At 39.7% G+C, this 24,864-nt stretch overlaps 1 protein-coding gene across 2 annotated transcripts in view; it reads right to left on the bottom strand.

The window, feature by feature from the left end:
* Positions 1–24,864, bottom strand: part of Lin7a (lin-7 cell polarity scaffold A) — a 155,552-nt gene that overhangs the window by 91,468 nt on the left and 39,220 nt on the right. For both annotated transcript variants that reach the window (NM_001408921.1, XM_087559328.1), the window contains 1 exon segment: positions 3,355–3,473. In NM_001408921.1, coding sequence (NP_001395850.1) covers positions 3,355–3,473 — 119 coding nt within the window.

Here is a 24,864-nt window from a genome sequence, read left to right as displayed (position 1 = left end):
TAAAAGCATTGTACACATGCCAAGAGTTGATTCAGAAGGCTCACTCTACTTGTATAGCAAAGTATGAAATTATCACATATTACACGGATAATCATTGTTGCATTTATATAAGGCATTCTTTACAAAAGCTAACCTTGCTTTCTGATTTTGAGCGTGTTATTGGGAGTTGTGTGATCTGTATCTTGTTTTGCTGTGATACAAACAAGAATACTACTACAGATAATGATGATGATGATGATGACAACAACTACGACGATGACGATGATGACAATAGTTGCATTTGTATTAGACAGTCTTTACAAAGGCTAACCCTACCTTCTTGTTTTGAACATATGTTACTGGCAGAGGTATGACATGTATCTGGTTTTGCTCTGTTAATTGTAACCAATAATACAGATTAAATTTTAGGTAGCAGATATTTCTTTTTAAAAAAACCAGGTAATTTAACAGAAAAATTCTAAAGATTATTTAAGTGAAAATAAAAATTTTCAGAGATTCCATGCCTGCCATACAGAGACAGGGAATGAAAATTTTCTTGGCTCTTATTTAACATTTAGGAATTTGTTGCCAGACTTCCTCGAGTCGCTTTCTTTATTAGCTTTTAACTCACCTATCTGGCAACATACACTCATATTCAAATGATGTATCATCATTTGAAGGCATTTCCATTAATAATACCATTTAAAGTGGATGTGTCACAATGTTGCCATAGCTTCTCATAGCAAATGTAAAGCAATACGGACGTAATAATGAAGATAACTGAAGACTCTAGACGTACAGCCAATTCTACACCACTAGAACAAAGGCCAGACAAGGTGATCTAAGTATTGACTCTAAGAACATGACTACCTACATTGGTGTGAACATAAAATCACTGGGACCAGCTCACGTTTGTACAGCCTTAGGTAGTTATTTTGTTTACACCCTCTTTTCTTTTATTACTTTTCTTTTTTTTAAATCTTTATTAACTTGAGTATTTCTTATTTACATTTCGATTGTTATTCCCCTTCCCGGTTTCCAGGCCAACATACCCCTAACCCCTCCCCCTCCCCTTCTCTATGGGTGTTCCCCTCCCCATCCTCCCCCCCATTACCGCCCTCCCCCCAACAATCAACACCCTCTTTTCTTTAAGTGAACATTTTTTTATATTCTTAGTTGTTAGCATGTGTTGATTATATTAAATAATGTGCTTTATTGTAACATTTTCTGCACATCTATCCATTTTTCAAGCCACAAACTAAGAACCAGCTAATAACTCTCTCTCTCTTAGATGTTAGATATTCAATTCCCCCATCACTCTCAGTTCATTTTCATCTCAGAAATATACAAAGCATTTGATAGTTTTCTGCTGTCGTATGGCTGCCACCATTCCATCTCTTGGTTGATGCCCTCAGTACTTTGTTTCTGGTCTCCGTTTTTTACTTTTGTACCAGTATTTGTGTTTTGTCATTAGCCAAAGAGACTTTTCCCAGAACAAGTCAAATCAGGTCAAAGTACTCCCAGAATGCCTCACAGGGAATAAAGTCCAGTGTTTTTATGTGGCCCATGAAAGCTTCATGTAACCTGCTCTCAGGCTGCTTCTGGGAAATGCACTTTGCTCATTTCATGAAGTTACGCTGCCTTTTGGAATAGACTGTTCATGCATTGAGACCATTCTTGGCTTTGAGGTTTTGCATGTGTGATTTGCCATGCCTGAGATACTATCCTCCTTGGGATGTATGTGACTTTTTTCAGTATTTCAATTAGTTTTTTTCCTGATCTTAAATTGGTAAAATTGAACTCCAACACCTCTAATCCTGATTTTCTCTTGGTCTCTTGTTTTCTATTGTAGTGTTCTTTGACACCATTGCATTTCAAGAAGAGTGCAAGTTTTGTGAGTACAGAAGCTTTGAATTGATCATGAGCCATAGAGTCAGTGAGCAGAGGTATTTTATGGGCCTTGTCCTTCGGTCACAGAAACCAGAATGTTATGACACAGAAAAGATGGTAGAATCTTTGAAAAAGGAAAAGTATTTGGCTACAAAGCCTCAAGAGATGACAAATTCAAAGACTGAGAAGAGGAGTCTGGAGAACTCAGGTGCTTCTTCTACAGTGTTCACAGAAGCTTATCTGAGAGGAATCTAGCAGTTTCTGGGCACCTTGTACATTTGGTACTAAGGTGAAGACTTGCCGTAGAAATAGCAGGTCTTGACAAATTTCCTTCCAGCCTTTGATTAACTGACAGGTTGAAAATTCATTAATGTAATCATAGTTGTTTATTTAGACTATACTTAGTACCAAAAAAGAGCAAATAGTGATCAATTTCATGGGAGAAAAACTGAACACAAACATAGGATAAGGCTAAACCCCACCAAATTGGAATGCTACATGCACTGCAGAGGTTGAGTTTAAACAGAGTGCATGCATCTCTGTCACAGTGCGGTAGGCCTTTTGGACCTTTTCATGGTCCTAAAGGAGCAGCATTTATTCAGTTATAAAGGACCATAGAAGCCTGGTGCCTCTGTCCTTCAGAGGCATGTGTTCTGTGCTAAAACAAACTCTTTCTATTGAGTGGGTTCATGTGGCCTTTAGGAGGAGACCAGCAAAGATCCATCAGTTGTGACTCCTAAAGCAACAGTTACACTAGATTTATAGGCTATGGTTTCCAATTAATGGATTCTTACTGAGTGACGGATGTGGGATGACAGATTAATAAATAAATAAGGTAGCTTATGTATCTCAAGGACATTTTCTTGTGACCAATTAAATTAGTCAGTTGAATGAGTTAATTCCACCAAGATCCAATTTATGAAATTTAAATTGTCATATGAACATGCATGTTTTACCTCACTGAGCAAAAACAATGATTAGCCAAGAAGCATTATGCAGATTTGCCACAAAGGCATGTCAGTCTATTTAGTATTATTTCCATAATCGCACTAGGCATTAATATTTGAGTATGCATAACTTCAATTGGTAGGAAATTACTCTTTAAGACTTAACTATGAAAAATTTACTCAAGTGTACCCCTAAGGAATCACCTCATTAATTATGATTATTTCTATTTGAATTTTCCCATGGCTTCATGTGACTGCCCAGTGGATTAGAATTCACACCACACTCACTTGCTGAAGCAGGTCCTTTGCTGGGATCATGAAATCAATGTTCGGTTTTCTATAAATGTATAATTTCTGCCTGGGTCTAATTTAAGAGTTTAGCAGACTAAATTATCTTTTATCATCTGTCCAAGGAGCTAAAAGCAGAAAGCAATGATGTACTTCCAAGCTTAACAACCTCAACTGTTTATATGGCAAAGCATGGTTTTACTCAGAAGACATATGGCCGAAGGCAGTTGTTAAATTCTCAGTGTCCTACCTCTCGGATTGCTGTACAAAACTCACTCTGAAGCACCTTTTTGAGAGACTGCAGCTTGTGCACTGGTACTTCTCCGGATTCTTGTAGCTTTTCTAGTAGTTCGATTGCTCTTGCAACATCTGAGTAGGGAAAAACAAGAACGTGAAGACACAGTAGAAACCTCCCTTTCACCAACAAAATGCCATCATTTCAAGTGAGCAGTGACATCATTCCACTTGACCCTCATGTGGGAGTCATTGTAAAATCAGAATTTATAACTCGGAGCTTATTGGTTTCATCTTCTGGTCAAAGGCTGTTTTACTTATCAAAAGTAAGTTTTTACTTCTATCTTTGATGGGGTTTCTTAGCCTTAAATGTACTAAGTATTCCAGACTCAAGATCTTTCTACCTCAGCCTCTTAAAACACTGAAGGATTGTGGGTTTTTTCTCTCGCCTTTCTTTCTTTCTTCCTTCCTTCCTTCCTTCCTTCCTTCCTTCCTTCCTTCCTTTCTTTCTTTCTTTCTTTCTCTCTTTCTCTCTTTTTGACTTTGCCTTTTCTTTGTTATATGGCATCTATCTCTCATGGATACAATGTTACAATGATTAGTACTATGGTTTGATTGTTATGCAGCTCCCTTTTTTGTTATAAACTCTTTGAGGAAGAAACTTTACTAATTTGCTTGCCTATGCTCCTATAGTCTGATATGATATCAAGAATAAGTATTTTATGGAGAAAATGTTTGGACTGACTCTCTCATCTCACCACCAGTGTTCCAGGCCCTCCTCCTCCTCCTCTTCTGCCCAATGGAAATCAGTTATTCTCTAACTTCTTTGTGTACTCTACAATGTTACATTTTCAAAACAGAGATCTGGTCTTTTTCCCATCTACCAGCCTTTAGAATAATATTGAGAGAGTTTTCAAATATTGAAGTCAAAGGTTAATGTAACAGGAATTATGCTATCTTTTGTAGCCAACAAAGAAAGCTGAAATCCTTGGATTAATTCACATTGCCAAAAGAAAATAATGTAATGAAAGCCTATTTAAAAATATTTATAGTGATTCCTTCCCACACAGTTACTGTAGTTAGCTCCCCACCAAAAAAAACACTTAGGCATTAAACAGTGGGATATTAAACTTTCAATTCCTAGGCAACAAGCTATAGGAAATATTACATATCACTGCAGTACGAGAAATCCATTCATCCATCCATTTATCCATCCATCCATCCATCTATCCATCCATCCATCCATCCATGCATCTATCAATTTAAGGTTCTGTTATATGTAAGACAAAGCTTATCAAGAAAACCATATATTTCCCTGAAATCATGGAATTCACAATCTAATGAGAAAAAAATATAATAGTACAGTTGCCTATGGGAAAAAAAATTGTTACACTTCTGAATTTAGGGAGCTTAACATGGGCATATGTATCTAACTGAAGCAAATTACCAGGATGAGACTTTAGAATCTCCCCCCAACCCCACCGGGGTAGTTATTTTTTATTGCCAATTGTAGCCCAAAGTAAAACAAATCATGAAATCAATGCTACCCTGTCAGTTTCTGAAGTCTGAATTCTAGTACATAAACTGGAAGACGGCACAGTCAATTCGACAACACCAGGCACATCTACAATTACTGATGTACCAGCTGAGATGTTATGCCTTTCCAGCACATAAAATACTCTACCCAGATACCCCGTGGGGACAGGAACTCAGTATGTCTAAAACTGAGCTCATTATTTTTTTTCCCTTGAAAACGTCTCTTCCTGCATTCTGCATTTCCATTAATAGGACCCTAAGCAGCCTGCCTTCCAAGCTTGGCTGTGGCATCATCTTTCAGGCCCACTGCCAAGTGCCCCTAGTCAACAAGCTCTATAGATTTCTTCCAACAGTGCCTTCTGAATGGAATTCTCCACTTCATTATTTCAGGGATGCCTTCCTTGTCTCTCACCTGTGCTCCTGGAACCCAACCCGCTTAATCTCTTTTTTAAATGAGTCTTTTCCTCTTTCACACCACCCACAGCATTGCTTCTATAGTAACTATCCAGAATGAGAAATCTAGTTCTTACACCCGTGTACATAAAACTTCACTGACATCCCACTACCTAGTAGGTAGAAGTTCAGGTCATTTGAGGATTTATTAAAGGCTTTAGTAATCAAATTCACTTCCTGCATTACCAAACACCTCCTCCTTCCCGTCATGCTGTAGTTTGGGAAACCTGTTTTTTGTTTGTTTTGATGTTGTTAGTTGTTTCTTCTTTCCCCTTTCTAAAGCAGCCAGAGTGCCACACCATTATAGCACATTTCCTGTCCATTGGCATGCAATCCATGCATTCTTTTAGTAATACTACCTTGGTTTGTGAATGGAGACATGGCGACAGAGGAGAGAATCCCTTTTCTTGCTTTTATGGGACCCACTGTCTTGGTTCACAGAGATACCACAAAGATGCGTATGCTTTAAACAGTGCACTACAGGAGGTCTAGGCAAGCCGAGCAAAGACATATTTCACCCTGTGGGATCCCAGAGACGACAGACACTAAGCAAGCTCCTAGGTAGGCTGTGAGATCAGGAAAAAGGTGAATGTTTCAGGAAGACACAATCAGAGAAGATGGAAGGCTTGATTAAGGAAGTATGGGTCATTTAACGTCCCCTGAGAGGTTCTGCTAGAGCCTGACCAATGCAAATGCAGATGCTCACAGCCAACCATCAGACTGAGCACACATGGGACCCCAATGAAGGAATTAGGGAAAGGACTGAAGGAGCTGAAGGGATTTGCAACCCCATTGGAAGAACAATGGTATCAACTAAGCAGACCCCCAGAGCTCCCAAGGACTAAGCCACCAACTAAAGAGTACACATGGAGGGACCCATGGTTCCAGCCGCATATGTAGCAGACAGTTGCCTTATCTGGCATCAGGGGGAAGGGAGGTCCTTGGTTCCAAGGAGGCTAGATGTCCCAGCATAGGAGAATGCTATGGTCACAGTGAGGTGGGAGTGGGTGGGTGGGTGAGGTACCACCCTCATAGAAGCAGGGGGAGAGAGCATGGGATAGGGGGTTTGCAGAGGGGAAACTGGGAAGGAGAATAACATTTGAAATATAAATAAAATAATCAAAATTTTTAAAAGACTGAGAGGAGTTCAGTAGGGTTAAAGTTGAAACAAGAGAATAGATAAGAGGGTGAGGCAGAGAGAAGGCATATCATTGTGGATGCTTTAGTCCCTGTACCAAATAATCTTTCTTCGGGGATGTCTTCCCTGACATCTGTGTTCCCATGGCTCTTTGCTCCCTCATCAGTTACATATCTATTACTCTCACGTAGTCTCAGTGTGCACACCTGTCTTCTTTCTTTATCCATGGCAGTTTATGCATTTCTTACACATGTGTTCCCATGGCTCTTTGCTCCCTCATCAGTTACATATCTATTACTCTCACGTAGTCTCAGTGTGCATACCTGTCTTCTTTCTTTATCCATGGCAGTTTATGCATTTCTTACACATGTGTTCCCATGCTTCGTGGGATATGTGTGTGTTCATATGTGCGTCTGTGTATGTGCTGGCACTCGGGAGTACAAGATGGCTGGCCACACTGATCAGCAGTCAAGAAGCAGAGAGGTGACTGCAGGTGTTTAGGTTGTTTTCTTCTTTTGATTCAATCCAGGACTCCACCACCAACGGTTCGAATCACATGCAGAAGGCATTTTCTTTCTTCCTTTGCAACCGTCTAGAAATAGTACCCTCAAACACACTCAAGCATATTTCTATGATGATTCTAGATTGTCAGGTTGGTAGTGAAGATTAACCATCACAGCTGAATATTATAATCACCCAGGGAGCTTTAAAGACACAGATGCACAGTCAGGGACATGCAAGGGATTCCAATGTGACTGGCAAGCACATGAGGCTTGAAGGCATCCACGGTTGATACCAATGTTCTAGAGGGCGTGAAAGTTTTGAAGTTCCCGTGGGATGATATTATGTATCTAGGGCCTTTAAAAATCAGTTGCAGATTCATAGCTCCAAATACAATTGTTTTTGAGGAACTAAAGAGGGATAACTGATATACAGGTCCCCATCTCTCATTCCCATTTGAGAGATGTTGATTAAGAAGGCGGGAAAATAAGGCCTGAATATCTCATTTAAAGATTTGCTCAAAGTGAATAGGTAAACAGTGGTACTGATTTGTAAATAATAAATGTGAAAACTATTATGTCTTGAGATAGTATATAAAAAGTATGCTAAATTGGATTCTTCAAGGCATCTAAGATTTACTGATAAAAATGATGGCCGAGTACCACTTCATTTTAATACTTTCTTTCTTTAAAAAAATGACATTTGAACCCTGACTGATGAACCCCAAATCTCTGAGTAGTAGCCACTCTTTGGGGGTTTTATGTTTCCAGGCAATTTCTACGGCCATGCAGGGATGAGAAAAATACTGTCCAAGAGAAACAATCCAAAAGCCAGATAGTGTAAGTCTGACTTACTGAGAGTGAAAGTGATTCAAATATACTGCAACATCACATCACTCACACTCCTTATATGGGGTACCTGGGTAAAGATAGATTATTTCCAAGGAAATTTATTTTTTAGTAATTTTCGACAGAATCACATAACATTTGCTCTCACTCCATTAGCTAAGGGAGGAATGTCTCAGGGGAACAATGTTAAGAGAGTGGGAGCTCTGAGAGGACTAACATGCCTTCCTGGGCTGCTTAGGCAGTGGGGGTTGTCGACTGCCTGCCTTCTCTGTCTATCTGAGTAGGTCAAGAGGGTTTAGGAAGAAATGGCACTTGGGCCGTGAGCCTTCCTGCTGATATTGGTCCATTTGAGTCCAGCAACATCAAGCCAGGGAAACCCAGAAGGTGATGAAAGATAAGTGGGTCCTGAAAGCTAACAGGAGGAAAACCATGGGTCCTCCAACACAAGCCTGGTCAGTGCTGGAAACAAAAGAGAGGGTCTGAGAACTGGACGTGCGACCCGGCCATGTACACAGAATTCTACTTTTGTACAAGACACAAAAAAACCAAAACCAAAAATACAGAATCCCCAAAACCAGGATCCTGGAAGGTAGACAAACTTTTGAGTCAGCTCAATCGTTAAAACTACTGCAATGAAGTGTTGGCTTATTTATGAGAGTGTTCTTGTGGTTCTTGTTAAGACCGTCCCTGCATTTATTAAAGAAAGCTAAATTGGTCGCTAACACAAAGGCTTGACTCGACATGTGTCTTCGATTAGGATGGACACCAGATGAGGATGGAAGGCCGCAAAGCAGCCACAAGGAAAGAAGATCCCAAACTGGTTTTTCTTTCTGAAAAGTTCACCATAGTTACTGACTATTTACACTGCCACCCCACCATTAAAAGAGGCCACTTGGGAACTAGACCTGTATACCCATCCACCTTTATAACTTCAGTTCTGTTTATCTCCCTTTCTTAAAACCAGTGGCAACATTTCATGGGTCATCTAAGACTTGGGAATCTTAGTCCGTTTTCAGATGCTCTAGGAGAATGCTCCAGAGTGGCTAGTTTATAAGGAACAGTTTACTTCTCACAGTGGGTCTTGAGGCTAAGAAGGTACAGATTGAAGGGTTGCAACCTGGTGGGGGATTTCTTACTGAGTCACAATACAATAGCAGTTCTAACGTGGGAAGTAGACAAAACAGAGCTCGCTTCTACAACAGAACTACTCTTAAGAGAACCAAACCACATCTACAATAATGGAATACACTGATAATTAACCCATCCACAAAGGTAGAGCTCAGGTGACTCATCCCTCTCAAAATGTCCTGGTTGATATTGTTACAATGGCAATTAAATCTCAACCTTGATTTGACAGAGCTATTCAAACCCTAGTGTGCTTGTGTGCCTCCCACCCACTTAGATTCTTCTGATATACACAATGCATTCCTTCCATCTCCAGGGTTTCAAAAGCCTAAATTTATTCCGGCAACCACCCTGACGTTTAAAGTTCAAACTTTCATCTAAATCAGATACAAGTGACATGCAATTCACGACTCAAGCTGAAACAATTTCCCTTATCCGGAGACTATGAAATCAAAATTCAATCTACTCTCCAAACAGAGATAAGTCTGACATGAAACAGACTACTACCACTCCAAAAAAAAATAAATAGAAATAGGCAAAAGAGATAAACTGGAAACAAATTTTATAATTAGGACAAAGTACAAATAAGGCTACACTGTGATACGGAAAAACAGGGTAAGTCTTAAAACTGGAGAATTAATTCAATTTTGTATTTTGTAAGATAAACATACACACATACACATACAAGTAATAATCTGGTGTCTGCAGTTTAAGCTCTCCTGTCCTCTCTCCCAGTGTCTTGGCCCTTTTCTCTGCATATTAATCTTTTCATCAAATAGTTACATGCTCATTCCATTCTTATTCCTTTCCAAATGAAATTCTTTCTTTTGCCCATATAAATTCCAAATTGTTAAAATCTCTATCTCATTTCCAATTTTCTTTTAATTTCATCTCCCATCTTTAAGTAACTTATCTGCTGTCTCACAATGTATATGGTTAAACATCACCATGCAGCTGCTCGAGTGCTTAGATATTTTTTTCAGGGCTTAATATTTTAGTCCATCACACTGATGTTCTATATCCCATAAAACCTTAAGACACAGGCATAATTCCACCAACTTCTTCACTACTATAAGAAGAGGGCCCTTTCCTTGAGTCTCCAGTATCTTTTATATTGTACATTGATTAGAAACTTCATGTTCTTCACTGTTTATCTGTCAACATTCTTACTATGGCCGCAGTAATTCTGAGACACTATAATCTGCCCCTGTTTTTTTTTTTTTCAACTTCTTACCTCTCATTAGGGTCATCCTTAGTACACTGTTCACAGGGACAGAGTTGCTAACCTCTCTGTTGCTAACCTCTTCCGAACTCTCCGAGCCTCTCTGCTTTCTGGTTGTTCCTGAGCCATTCTGGTTCTTGCTATACAACTCCTCATCTGGGTACCAGTCTGTGTTGATCTATACTCTGTGTCTATAACACAAACTCACAGACTGGGTCACTTATAAAGAAAATACATCTATTTCTCTGAGATCAAAAGGATGGTAAGTCCATGGGCATAGTGAAGACAACAAGGAATATTTTGTGCACAATGACACCGGAGAGGGGCAAGAAAGCACACACCAGTCAGAACTCATGCTTAAAGAATACCTAGTCTACTCTCTCATTAATGGCTTGAATCCATGCTGAGTATAGGTCCCGGCTTACCTAATCACCTGTCAAGGCTTTTACTGGTTAACATTTAGCTGATTACAACTCTCTCAGTACCAATATGGTGAGGAGACACAAAAAGTACAATTTGAGGCCATTGTATGTTAATATCATCATAACTTCTAACATACATGCTTGTACATGGGGTAGATATCTCTGTGTTACAAACTTAATCACAAATGGGGAATTTATTGGACTCTGGGTCTGAGTGATGTTGACCCCGGTGTCTTTTATTCCCGTTTGCACCAGGACTTTACTTTCAGTAGCTTTTCTTCTTTGACACTCAGTGCTTCACCACAGCTCTGCGCTCTGCAGGCTTTCTTGAGCTCTTAATTTTTCCTCTTTCAATAAAGATTAACCCTTATGCATTTACCAGTGTACCTCTCTCGGGCGAGAGTTATTGATCAACAGGATCACACGGGAGCTTTCAAGTGACAGAATAGAATGGTTATTAGTCTAGGCAGCCCACTGGAATTACCTGGGTGTGATGAAGAAAAAAAATCAAAGATGCCAGGATCTTACTCACATCTGTTTCTGATTTCACTGAGCTTGTGTTTGACCTGGGCATCAAAGTTTCTCAGCAATCATAATGTAAAGTCATATTGAGACTCATAGGCATGGAATCTCAACGTATCCTTGCCATTTTAATTACAATTATATTCATTATATAAAAGAGGAAACTCAGATCCAGAGAAAAAAGCTTGATCTCCAGGGAAAGAGCTGATAATGAGAGAATTTGAAATTTGAATGAAGCAATAGGATTGTAGAATCTGGGCAACATTTGGAGTCTGGTTTAATAAAGCATATGTAGCCAGATGTTTGTATCTTGAGGTTCTACTCCACAGCTGTTAACTAAGCATAGGTCCAAAATAGAGTTAGGATCAATGAATGAATCTGTTCCAAATCTGTTCAGATCTTTTTTGTCATCATTCCATAATATAGTAGAATATAACAATGATTTACATGATATGTTTTATTTATGTAATAATTTAGGTATACTGAATGATTTTTAGATGATTGAAAGTACACGTGAAGATCCTCTTATGCTTCTTTCCTATAAAAGATTTGAGCATTTACAGACTTGTTAGCTATCATGGGTGGACATATTTTTCTGAATCAGTATGAGCTAGTGGCTATCATTCATTGAGAATTAACTGTGCTTAAAAAAAACCCTCACACGCATACAGAGAGATTACTATTATGTTTATCATGCAGGCATTGCAAAACAAAATAAGGCTTAGATATGTGAACTATCTGTCCCAAAGCTACACAACCAATGAATGGGAAAGGCAGGCTTAAAAACAAAAACCAGCAGTATTTAGTTCTGTTGCCTATGTGCCACCACAACCACCTATGTACTTATTTATTCCTCTCATCTGATACTTAAAATAGATTGAAGAAAAATCAGACAAATTCCACACAAATTATCATTTAAATATGACTATACACAGTATCATGAGCTGGAGCAAACATTCATAAGATTGTCTCAGGACATATTTGTTCATAATGATAATGCCGCATTGTAAAGAAATGGTCAAGTATCTATCTAGAAATTATTGAAAATAGTAATAGGAAAAAATTGATAATACTTCATTAAAATAAAGGAATGCTGTAAACAAAATAACAGTATTTTATTTTAAAAAAGTGAGTTTAAGGAATGGTGGAAATCGAGTGGAACAAGCTTCCAGTGATCTGGAGTAATCATGGAGTCATCTTTTCAGTCTTTAAGGATGACTTTTGACTAACGTGATTGACATGTAGAATTTGGTCCATAAATCATCTGAAGTTGGAATTTGCTTATTTAAAGGTATTTTGTACTAGGGCAGCAAAAATGTGTTAACTACAGTGACAGATAATATGATCCAAATAGGTAACATCTATTTCAAAGTCTCTTATCCTTGCTACCATCCCCTGCAGAATGCAGAAAATGAACAGATTTTTCCCTCCAGAATCTATCTTAATTTTGAGCAAGTTATTATAAGTGTAAGGTCCAAAAAGGCCTTCAAGATGGACAAACTGCACATGTAGGCTTTCAAAAGTTGGATCTGTGCTCCTTTCTTTTTTTTCCCATTTCTCTCGACAGCTAAATGTGTTAATGTGCCGAGAGTTGGAACAACCATGTGGTCATTCTAAAGGTGACTTTCAGGATCCTAAGGATTCAGAAACAGGAAAGGTAAGGGCTCTAGCTGTTGATGTCGGTGACCATGTCTTGTGCCTCTGACTGTCTGACCTCATGATTCTTGATAATTAGACAGGTAAACACTTTACTATTTGTTTCCCTATGGTTCAGCATCAAATGTGAGATGCATAGTGAAGAGGAACGTGAGCTTGATGGCACAGTTCTAACTTGCAGGGTTGAGATTATACAGAAAATAGTCTCGTGTTACATAGTGGTCCCTTTGATTACAGTAGACTTGGAATGTTTCTTTAGGAAAACCTTGTTCAGGGTGAGAAGGAGCCAGGGATGACAAAAGAGCAGAATCCCCAAAAGGAAAGCATAAGTAAAGGGTCTGTGGTGGCAGGATCGGGAATACAGGCTAGAAGGCTATTCTCCTACTTTCTTTTGGTGGCTGTGATAGAATACTGACCTAAGCCAACATATGGGAGCAAAGTGTTTATTACAGTGACACTTCATTGTAGGTTCCACTACACACTGGCTGGTTTTGTGTGTCAACTTGACACAAGCTGGAGTTATCACAGAGAAAGGACCCTCCCTTGAGGAAATGGTTCCATGAGATCCAGCTATAAGGCATTTTCTCAATTAGTGATCAAGTGTGGGAGGGCTCTTTGTGGGTGGTGCCGTCCCTGGGCTGGTAATCCTGGGTTCTCTAAGAAAGCAAGCTGAGCAAATCAAGGGAAGCAAGCCAGTAAGTAACATCCCTCCATGGCCTCTGCATCAGTTCCTGCTTACAGGTTCCTGCCTTGTGTGAGTTTCTGTCCCCATTTCCTTTGGTGATGACCAGCAATGTGGAAAGGTAAGTTGAATAAACCCTTTCCTCCCCAACTTGTTTGTTGGTCATGATGTTTTGTGCAGGATTATAAACCTTGAGTAAGACAGAAGCCAAGGCAGGAACTGAAGAAGAGACCATTGAGGAATCCTACTTACTGGCTAGCTCCCAATGGTTTGTTCAGCCTGCTGTCTTATTCTACCCCGGACACCCAATCAGAGATGTCACCCCCGCCACACACAGTGAATTGGGCCCTTCCACATTTATCATGAATGAAGACATGCGCACAGGACAATCTTATGGAGGCAACTCTGTAACTGAGAGTCCTTCTTCCCAGATGTATCTTGTGTCAGGCTGATGAAAGCTGACCACCACAACCAGGCAAATCCAGCTTCAGTAGAAATCAGCAGTTGAGCCAAACTGCCAAAGAGCAGTAGCAACAGTTGTGTGATGGTTGATGATTAACAAGCAACTCTCCAGAACAAACACACAAATCCCAAACAGCCTTGACTTCTAGCACTCTTTGATTTCTGTTGTGTAAATTCTCCTATTGTAGCCTACGTGACACTCCTGATATGGTATAGCTGTCTTGCAAAATTCATAAATATTTAATAAGAGTTTCTCACAAGCCAGGGAGCGATAGATCTGGCACCCTACTGGATGAGGGTCAGTGTCTGAGAAATAAACAAGCAGTCGGGTTTAGTTCAAAGATTTCATAAGTAGAGTGTTGTTTTTTGTTGTTGTTGTTGTTGTTGTTGTATAATTACCAGATAAAGTTATTAGAGATCACTTGGCCAAACAATAAGGCAACCTGGTTCACACTCCATAAACGTTCCTACGGGTGCTATCTACAGTATTAGTTTTAATTGAACAAGGGTGTATGCAGGATGTTAGTTAGGAAGACTGGTGGTCCAGAAGCCCTGTCAGAGCCTGAAGAAGCTTAGCTGAGCAGGTGGCAGTAAGGACAGCAAGGCATGGATGTAAAACGCGGGAAGGCATAAAAAGAATCAGTGTCCTGCTGTTTTTCACTCCTGTCTGACAAAGTCTCCACAGAATGCCTGTCAGGCAGAAATGGGTGTATTGGTGCTAGTAATATACATTATCAATGTGCTACCTGAGTTATTCTGGATTTTTTAATATCTGGATATATCTTAATTATTCTGGGGAGGCAAAAGGCATCCACAGATTTCATAAGTATCAAGAAGGGAAAGACAGAAGAAGCACAAAACCTAATTTTTTTTAAGTAAACGATACCGAGATCCAAGTTTTTGTTCTCCTCTTTGTAGTCAGAGAAGATGCTTCAAGGCAAAGCAATAAGGGATTACCTCCAATACCTCATCATTGCATCAATCAGATAATGGGTACTATTAAAGACATAAAATTCAAGAAGCCCCAAAGTCATAACCTAGTATTATTTACTTTATATGGTTATTGTGAGGTCAAAATGAGAATTAAGTATATTTAAGTTTTAATGTAAGTATCTGGAATATCACCTACTTTTGAAAAATGATTCTTATTTTCTCATTATCTTTGATTACTATGGGTCTTCACTTTCTGTTTTGTTACTGGCAACAGATGCAGAAATGTACAATCAGAGAATAAAGTTCATGGAAGTCCTTCCATTGAAGTGACTAGATATCTTCTTTTAAAAGACACATTTCTCCTTGACTCTTTAAGAAAAAAAAATGTAGCAGCAGCTCTCTGCTCCCAGACCCGGTGAGAGAGAGACCCAACCGCCTGGTCAGGTGGGCACTCCTGAGGCTGCAGAGCGGAAGAGACCACCAACACTGCTCACCCCTGCCCACATCCCTGGCCCAAGAGGAAACTGTATAAGGCCTCTGGGCTCCCGTGGGAGAGGGCCCAGGAGCGGCAGGACCCCTGCCAGAGACACCGCCGGACCCTGAAGGAAACAGACCGGATAAACAGTTCTCTGCACCCAAATCCCGTGGGAGGGAGAGCTAAACTTTCAGAGAGGCAGACAAGCCTGGGAAACCAGAAGAGACTGCTCCCTGCACACACATCTCGGACGCCAGAGGAAAAAGCCAAAGACCATCTGGAACCCTGGTGCACTGAAGCTCCCGGAAGGGGCGGCACAGGTCTTCCTGGTTGCTGCCGCTGCAGAGAGCCCCTGGGCAGCACCCCACGAGCGAACCTGAGCCTCGGGACCACAGGTAAGACCAAATTTTCTGCTGCAAGAAAGCTGCCTGGTGAACTCAAGACACAGGCCCACAGGAACAGCTGAAGACCTGTAGAGAGGAAAAACTACACGCCCGAAAGCAGAACACTCTGTCCCCCGAACTGACTGAAAAAGAGGAAAACAGGTCTACAGCACTCCTGACACACAGGCTTATAGGACAGTCTAGCCACTGTCAGAAATAGCAGAACAAAGTAACACTAGAGATAATCTGATGGCGAGAAGCAAGCGCAGGAACCCAAGCAACAGAAACCAAGACTACATGCCATCATCGGAGCCCAATTCTCCCACCAAAACAAACATGGAATATCCAAACACACCAGAAAAGCAAGATCTAGTTTCAAAATCATATTTGATCATGATGCTGGAGGACTTCAAGAAAGACATGAACACACTTAGGGAAACACAGGAAAACATTAATAAACAAGTAGAAGCCTACAGAGAGGAATCGCAAAAATCCCTGAAAGAATTCCAGGAAAACACAATCAAACAGTTGAAGGAATTAAAAATGGAAATAGAAGCAATCAAGAAAGAACACATGGAAACAACCCTGGATATAGAAAACCAAAAGAAGAGACAAGGAGCTGTAGATACAAGCTTCACCAACAGAATACAAGAGATGGAAGAGAGAATCTCAGGAGCAGAAGATTCCATAGAAATCATTGACTCAACTGTCAAAGATAATGTAAAGCGGAAAAAGCTACTGGTCCAAAACATACAGGAAATCCAGGACTCAATGAGAAGATCAAACCTAAGGATAATAGGTATAGAAGAGAGTGAAGACTCCCAGCTCAAAGGACCAGTAAATATCTTCAACAAAATCATAGAAGAAAACTTCCCTAACCTAAAAAAAGAGATACCCATAGACATACAAGAAGCCTACAGAACTCCAAATAGATTGGACCAGAAAAGAAACACCTCCCGTCACATAATTGTCAAAACACCAAACGCACAAAATAAAGAAAGAATATTAAAAGCAGTAAGGGAAAAAGGTCAAGTAACATATAAAGGGAGACCTATCAGAATCACACCAGACTTCTCGCCAGAAACTGTGAAGGCCAGAAGATCCTGGACTGATGTCATACAGACCCTAAGAGAACACAAATGCCAGCCCAGGTTACTGTATCCTGCAAAACTCTCAATTAACATTGATGGAGAGACCAAGATATTCCATGACAAAACCAAATTTACACAATATGTTTCTACAAATCCAGCACTACAAAGGATAATAAATGGTAAAGCCCAACATAAGGAGGCAAGCTATACCCTAGAAGAAGCAAGAAACTAATCGTCTTGGCAACAAAACAAAGAGAATGAAAGCACACAAACATAACCTCACATCCAAATATGAATATAACGGGAAGCAATAATCACTATTCCTTAATATCTCTCAATATCAATGGCCTCAACTCCCCAATAAAAAGACATAGATTAACAAACTGGATACGCAACGAGGACCCTGCATTCTGCTGCCTACAGGAAACACACCTCAGAGACAAAGACAGACACTACCTCAGAGTGAAAGGCTGGAAAACAACTTTCCAAGCAAATGGTCAGAAGAAGCAAGCTGGAGTAGCCATTCTAATATCAAATAAAATCAATTTTCAATTAAAAGTCATCAAAAAAGATAAGGAAGGTCACTTCATATTCATCAAAGGAAAAATCAACCAAGATGAACTCTCAATCCTAAATATCTATGCCCCAAATACAAGGGCACCTACATACGTAAAAGAAACCTTACTAAAGCTCAAAACACACATTGCACCTCACACAATAATAGTGGGAGATTTCAACACCCCACTCTAATCAATGGACAGATCATGGAAACAGAAATTAAACAGTGATGTCGACAGACTAAGAGAAGTCATGAGCCAAATGGACTTAACGGATATTTATAGAACATTCTATCCTAAAGCAAAAGGATATACCTTCTTCTCAGCTCCTCATGGTACTTTCTCCAAAATTGACCATATAATTGGTCAAAAAACGGGCCTCAACAGGTACAGAAAGATAGAAATAATCCCATGCGTGCTATCGGACCACCACGGCCTAAAACTGGTCTTCAATAACAATAAGGGAAGAATGCCCACATATACGTGGAAATTGAACAATGCTCTACTCAATGATAACCTGGTCAAGGAAGAAATAAAGAAAGAAATTAAAAACTTTTTAGAATTTAATGAAAATGAAGATACAACATACTCAAACTTATGGGACACAATGAAAGCTGTGCTAAGAGGAAAACTCATAGCGCTGAGTGCCTGCAGAAAGAAATAGGAAAGAGCATATGTCAGCAGCTTGACAGCACACCTAAAAGCTCTAGAACAAAAAGAAGCAAATACACCCAGGAGGAGTAGAAGGCAGGAAATAATCAAACTCAGAGCTGAAATCAACCAAGTAGAAACAAAAAGGACCATAGAAAGAATCAACAGAACCAAAAGTTGGTTCTTTGAGAAAATCAACAAGATAGATAAACACTTAGCCAGACTAACGAGAGGACACAGAGAGTGCGTCCAAATTAACAAAATCAGAAATGAAAAGGGAGACATAACTACAGATTCGGAGGAAATTCAAAAAATCATCAGATCTTACTATAAAAACCTATATTAAACAAAATTTGAAAATCTTCAGGAAATGGACAATTTCCTAGACAGATACCAGGTATCAAAGTTAAATCAGGAACAGATAAACCAGTTAAACAATCCCATAACTCCTAACGAAATAGAAGCAGTCATTAAAGGTCTCCCAATCAAAAAGAGCCCAGGCCCAGACGGGTTTAGTGCAGAATTCTATCAAACCTTCATAGAAGACCTCATACCAATATTATCCAAACTATTCCACAAAATTGAAACAGATGGAGCCCTACCGAATTCCTTCTACGAAGCCACAATTTCTCTTATACCTAAACCACACAAAGACACAAAAAAGAAAGAGAACTTCAGACCAATTTCCCTTATGAATGTCGACGCAAAAATACTCAATAAAATTCTGGCAAACCGAATTCAAGAGCACATCAAAACAATCATCCACCATGATCAAGTAGGCTTCATCCCAGGCATGCAGGGATGGTTTAATATACGGAAAACCATCAACGTGATCCATTATATAAACAAAGTGAAAGAACAGAACCACATGATCATTTCATTAGATGCTGAGAAAGCATTTGACAAAATTCAACACCCCTTCATGATAAAAGTCCTGGAAAGAATAGGAATTCAAGGCCCATACCTAAACATAGTAAAAGCCATATACAGCAAACCAGTTGCTAACATTAAACTAAATGGAGAGAAACTTGAAGCAATCCCACTAAAATCAGGGACTAGACAAGGCTGCCCACTCTCTCCCTACTTATTCAATATAGTTCTTGAAGGTCTAGCCAGAGCAATCAGACAACAAAAGGAGATCAAAGGGATACAGATCGGAAAAGAAGAGGTCAAAATATCACTATTTGCAGATGACATGATAGTATATTTAAGTGATCCCAAAAGTTCCACCAGAGAACTACTAAAGCTGATAAACAACTTCAGCAAAGTGGCTGGGTATAAAATTAACTCAAATAAATCAGTTGCCTTCCTCTATACAAAAGAGAAACAAGCCGAGAAAGAAATTAGGGAAACGACACCCTTCATAATAGACCCAAATAATATAAAGTACCTCGGTGTGACTTTAACCAAGCAAGTAAAAGATCTGTACAATAAGAACTTCAAGACACTGAGGAAAGAAATTGAAGAAGACCTCAGAAGATGGAAAGATCTCCCATGCTCATGGATTGGCAGGATTAATATAGTAAAAATGGCCATTTTACCAAAAGCGATCTACAGATTCCATGCAATCCCCATCAAAATACCAATCCAATTCTTCAAAGAGTTAGACAGAACAATTTGCAAATTCATCTGGAATAACAAAAAACCCAGGATAGCTAAAGCTATCCTCAACAATAAAAGGACTTCAGGGGGAATCACTATCCCTGAACTCAAGCAGTATTACAGAGCAATAGTGATAAAAACTGCATGGTATTGGTCCAGAGACAGACAGATAGACCAATGGAATAGAATTGAAGACCCAGAAATGAACCCACACACCTATGGTCACTTGATTTTTGACAAAGGAGCCAAAACCATCCAATGGAAAAAAGATAGCATTTTCAGCAAATGGTGCTGGTTCAACTGGAGGGCAACATGTAGAAGAATGCAGATCGATCCATGCTTATCACCCTGTACAAAGCTTAAGTCCAAGTGGATCAAGGACCTCCACATCAAACCAGACACACTCAAACTAATAGAAGAAAAACTAGGGAAGCATCTGGAACACATGGGCACTGGAAAAAATTTCCTGAACAAAACACCAATGGCTTATGCTCTAAGATCAAGAATCGACAAATGGGATCTCATAAAACTGCAAAGCTTCTGTAAGGCAAAGGACACTGTGGTTAGGACAAAACGGCAACCAACAGATTGGGAAAAGATCTTTACCAATCCTACAACAGATAGAGGCCTTATATCCAAAATATACAAAGAACTCAAGAAGTTAGACCGCAGGGAAACAAATAACCCTATTAAAAAATGGGGTTCAGAGCTAAACAAAGAATTCACAGCTGAGGAATGCCGAATGGCTGAGAAACACCTAAAGAAATGTTCAACATCTTTAGTCATAAGGGAAATGCAAATCAAAACAACCCTGAGATTTCACCTCACACCAGTGCGATTGGCTAAGATCAAAAACTCAGGTGACAGCAGATGCTGGCGAGGATGTGGAGAAAGAGGAACACTCCTCCATTGTTGGTGGGGTTGCAGACTGGTAAAACCATTCTGGAAATCAGTCTGGAGGTTCCTCAGAAAATTGGACATTGAACTGCCTGAGGATCCAGCTATACCTCTCTTGGGCATATACCCAAAAGATGCCTGAACATATAAAAGAGACACGTGCTCCACTATGTTCATCGCAGCCTTATTTATAATAGCCAGAAAATGGAAAGAACCCAGATGCCCTTCAACAGAGGAATGGATACAGAAAATGTGGTACATCTACACAATGGAATATTACTCAGCTATCAAAAACAACGACTTTATGAAATTCGTAGGCAAATGGTTGGAACTGGAAAATATCATCCTGAGTGAGCTAACCCAATCACAGAAAGACATACATGGTATGCACTCATTGATAAGTGGCTATTAGCCCAAATGCTTGAATTACCCTAGATCCCTAGAACAAACGAAACTCAAGACAGATGATCAAAATGTGAATGCTTCACTCCTTCTTTAAAAGGGGAACAAGAATACCCTTGGCAGGGAAGGGAGAGGCAAATATTAAAACAGAGACTGAAGGAACACCCATTCAGAGCCTGCCCCACATGTGGCCCATACATATAAGGCCACCCAATTAGACAAGATGGATGAAGCAAAGAAGTGGAGACCAACAGGAGCCGGATGTAGATCGCTCCTGAGAGACACAGCCAGAATACAGCAAATACAGAGGCGAATGCCAGCTGCAAACCACTGAACTGAGAATAGGTCCCCTATTGAAGGAATCAGAGAAAGAACTGGAAGAGCTTGAAGGGGCTCGAGACCCCATATGTACAACAATGCCAAGCAACCAGAGCTTCCAGGGACTAAGCCACTACCTAAAGACTATACATGGACTGACCCTGGACTCTGACCCCATAGGTAGCAATGAATATCCTAGTAAGAGCACCAGTGGAAGGGGAAGCCCTGGGTCCTGCTAAGACTGAACCCCCAGTGAACTAGACTATGGGGGGAGGGCGGCAATGGGGGGAGGGTTGGGAGGGGAACACCCATAAGGAAGGGGAGGGGGGAGGAGGATGTTTGCCCGGAAACCGTGAAAGGGAATAACACTCGAAATGTATATAAGAAATACTCAAGTTAATAAAAAAAAAATAAAAAATAAAAGACACATTTCTACGCTTGACCAACCGGAAGTTTGTCTGCAACCACCATACTATATCTAGCCCTAAGCTAGTATCTATTGTAGTATTTCCTGTTAAGAATATGTCCCAACGAATGCATATATGAAACCCCAGCTGATAGCGTTTTTAATATATGAGAAAGCTCTGTCTAAAGTGATGTGGCAGAGCATGTGTACCAACATGACAAAATCGGTGGCCCACAGTGCTTTGTACCTCTACTGTGATATAAAAGGAAATCCTGCCAACTTGCAAGTTACTAATGAGAAATGACAATTAGTGTGTCCTCCTCATTTGACACTGTCACTGCTTTGGTTTGCCAACAACTTGCTATGTTTCTTAAATGCAGACTAATTGGTTCACCTCTGGAAGAACTGGCTCAAATTAAACAAAAATATCTCCTCATTGCGCTCTTGAAACTATTCCATTTGGTAGTTACTGTCGAAAACCGGGTGACCTCTTCTACATGGGATTGGAATCAACACTGAGTTGCATCACACACAGAGAAGTTTGACAACAATGAACATTTAAATCATGAATTTATAGGATGACAATCTTGGCTAGAGCTGCTCAAAACTGTTTGCCAAGCCCACTACATCCAAGAGAACAATTTATGCTACAAAATGAAAAGCCACAGTTGCTAAGAGATTCTCTTCAATGGAAAGTATCTATTTCATTTGAAAGTGATGACTTTCCCAATAAACAAATCTTTAGGTACACAAAGCTTAAGATAAAGCGCTCTTCGGTAAACAATTGCTGTTATGTAGTCGGAATGAGTAATGTGTTCCCATTTTCTCCGGCTCGATATATTCAGCATTTGTCCTTTCTTTTTTTCTTTACATACAAAAAAAAATTACCCAGTTTTCTTTTTCAATGAAATGAAGTTGTAGCTTGGTCTGCTTAGCATCCCCTGGGGTCCCAAGATGCTGAAAGTCTTCCCCTTTCTTCAGCACACCTTTTCCTTTTTCCTTTTATTTCATAGCTTTCCTTTTCTTCTCTATTTCCCCCCTCATTTATCTAGTTATCTTGCACCCGTGGCTTCGTGTGATTACAGCCCTTCACTGTGCAGTCTTATCCTTAATCAGAGTGAAATCAGTTCATCTTAGACTTCTGCTTCCTGATCTTGATAGCATCCACACGAATACATACCTAGCTTGGTTGTATTTTCAGGGCTTTGAGGACTGATTTGGCCAAAAGGTAATTTGTCTTAATATGTCAACAAGAAGTTGTACAAATCACTGTTCTCCTTTAATGCTGAGCATTAGAATACCTGTTTTTTTCTTTCCTTTTTCCTTTTCTGTTTTCATGTGTGTGGGGGCATGGTATGCATGCCCATGTATATTTGTAGGTGTGTGTGGGGTGTATATGCATATGAGCATACATGCGTGTAGACTCTCAAGGTTGGTGTTGGCTATCATCCTTCATAGCTTTTGCATTTTATTGAAAGGTCACTAATCAAACTTAGAGCTACCAAATTTGGCTAGATTCTTCTAGTCAGGTTGTTCTGGGGAACCAGTCTTCTGACTTTATCTTACAAAGCCAGAATCATAGGAAAGCTGCTATAGTCACTTGGCACTTATTGGATTCTGAGAATTCAAATTTGGGTCCTCATGCTTGTGCAGAAAGCACTTAACTGTTGAGTCATTTCCCTATCCCTGAAAACACTAGAACATCTCATTTTTTTAACTTAACTTTTGTATATGCATTTGAATGTAATATTGTATCACGGCAGTTGAAGATATTTAACAACATTAAATAGAAAATATATTAAATATAATTTCTTTATATCATATATAAACTTTTACTCACTTATGCATAAGGACATCATGTCAAGTTATATTTGGCAAGATTTAGATTACAGAATATAAATTCTAAATAAGATTGAAGGAACTGGAATCCACTTACCACTAATGATCCAATTTAATCTACAAATTAGAGCTTCAATGAGTTGACTAGAAGTTAGATCACAGTTCATTTTATCACTCATGGAAATAGTTAAAGAATTCAGTTTTCTAAGCTCTGTTGAATAGTGAATGGGAACTGCTCCACTAAGTAAAGTAGATATTTTGTTTGAAAATTTTTATTATAATCTCAAAAACATAATAACAAGCTACGTCTGACAGAGGACTAATCTCCAAAATTTACAAACTCAAGAAGTCAGACACCAACAACCCAAAGTATGGGTTACAGAAGTAAACAAACTTCTCAACAGAGAGATCTCAAATGGCTAAGAAGCACTTAAAGAAATGTGCCAAGCTCATAGTCATCAGGGAGATGCAAACCAAAACAACTCTGAGATTCCACCTTACACCCGTCAGAGTGGCTAAGATCAAAAACTCAAGAGATGGCATAAGCTGGTGAGGAGGTGGAACAAGGGGAACACTTCTTCATTACTCGTGGGAGTGTAAACTCATACAAACTCTGGAAAGCAATTTGGCGTTTTCTCAGAAAACTGGGAATAGTTCTACCTCAAGACCCAGCTACACCACCCCATGTGCATATACCCAAAAGATGCTCTACCATCTCACAAAGACAATTGCCCGACTCTGTTCATAGCAGCTTTATTTGTAATAGCCAGAAACTGGTAACAATCCAGATGTCCCTCAACTGAAGAATGGATAAAGAAAATGTGGTTCATCTACACGATGGGTTACTATTAAGCTATTAAAAACTAAGACATCCTGAATTGTGCAAGCAAATGGATGGAGCTAGAAAATATCATCCTGAGTGAGGTGACTCAGTCCCAAGAGGACATGCACTATATGTACTCACTGATAAGTGTATATCAGTCATAAAATATAGGATATCCATGATACAATCCACAGACCCAAAGCACCCAAACAAGAAGGAAAGTCCAAGTGTGGAGTCTTGAAGCTCACTTAGAAGGAGAAATAAAATAAGTCATAAGAGGCAGATGGAGGTAGGGAGGGAACGAAGAGGAAGGGGGAATTAGATAGGATGATGGAGGCTTTCAGGATCAAGTGGTGGGAAGAAGAGAAATGGATAGATGGCCATGGAAATTTGCAACTGAAGGGAGTGAGGAGGTGGGAGGCCATCTCCAGGACAAGACAGAAATCTGGAATAAGGGAGGTACCCAAGAATCAATATGGTAGCCTTAAATGTGACTCATTACATTGGATACGTAGAACCTGGAGAGGCCACCTCCTGTAGCTAGACAGGAAACACAGTGGAGTAACAGAGATATCAACTACC

The sequence above is a fragment of the Rattus norvegicus genome, chromosome 7, assembly GCF_021556685.1.
Source record: "Rattus norvegicus strain SHRSP/BbbUtx chromosome 7, alternate assembly SHRSP_T2T, whole genome shotgun sequence".
NCBI lineage: Eukaryota > Metazoa > Chordata > Mammalia > Rodentia > Muridae > Rattus > Rattus norvegicus.
Note: the sequence above shows the minus strand (reverse complement) of the source record. Positions and strands in the feature narration are given on the sequence as shown.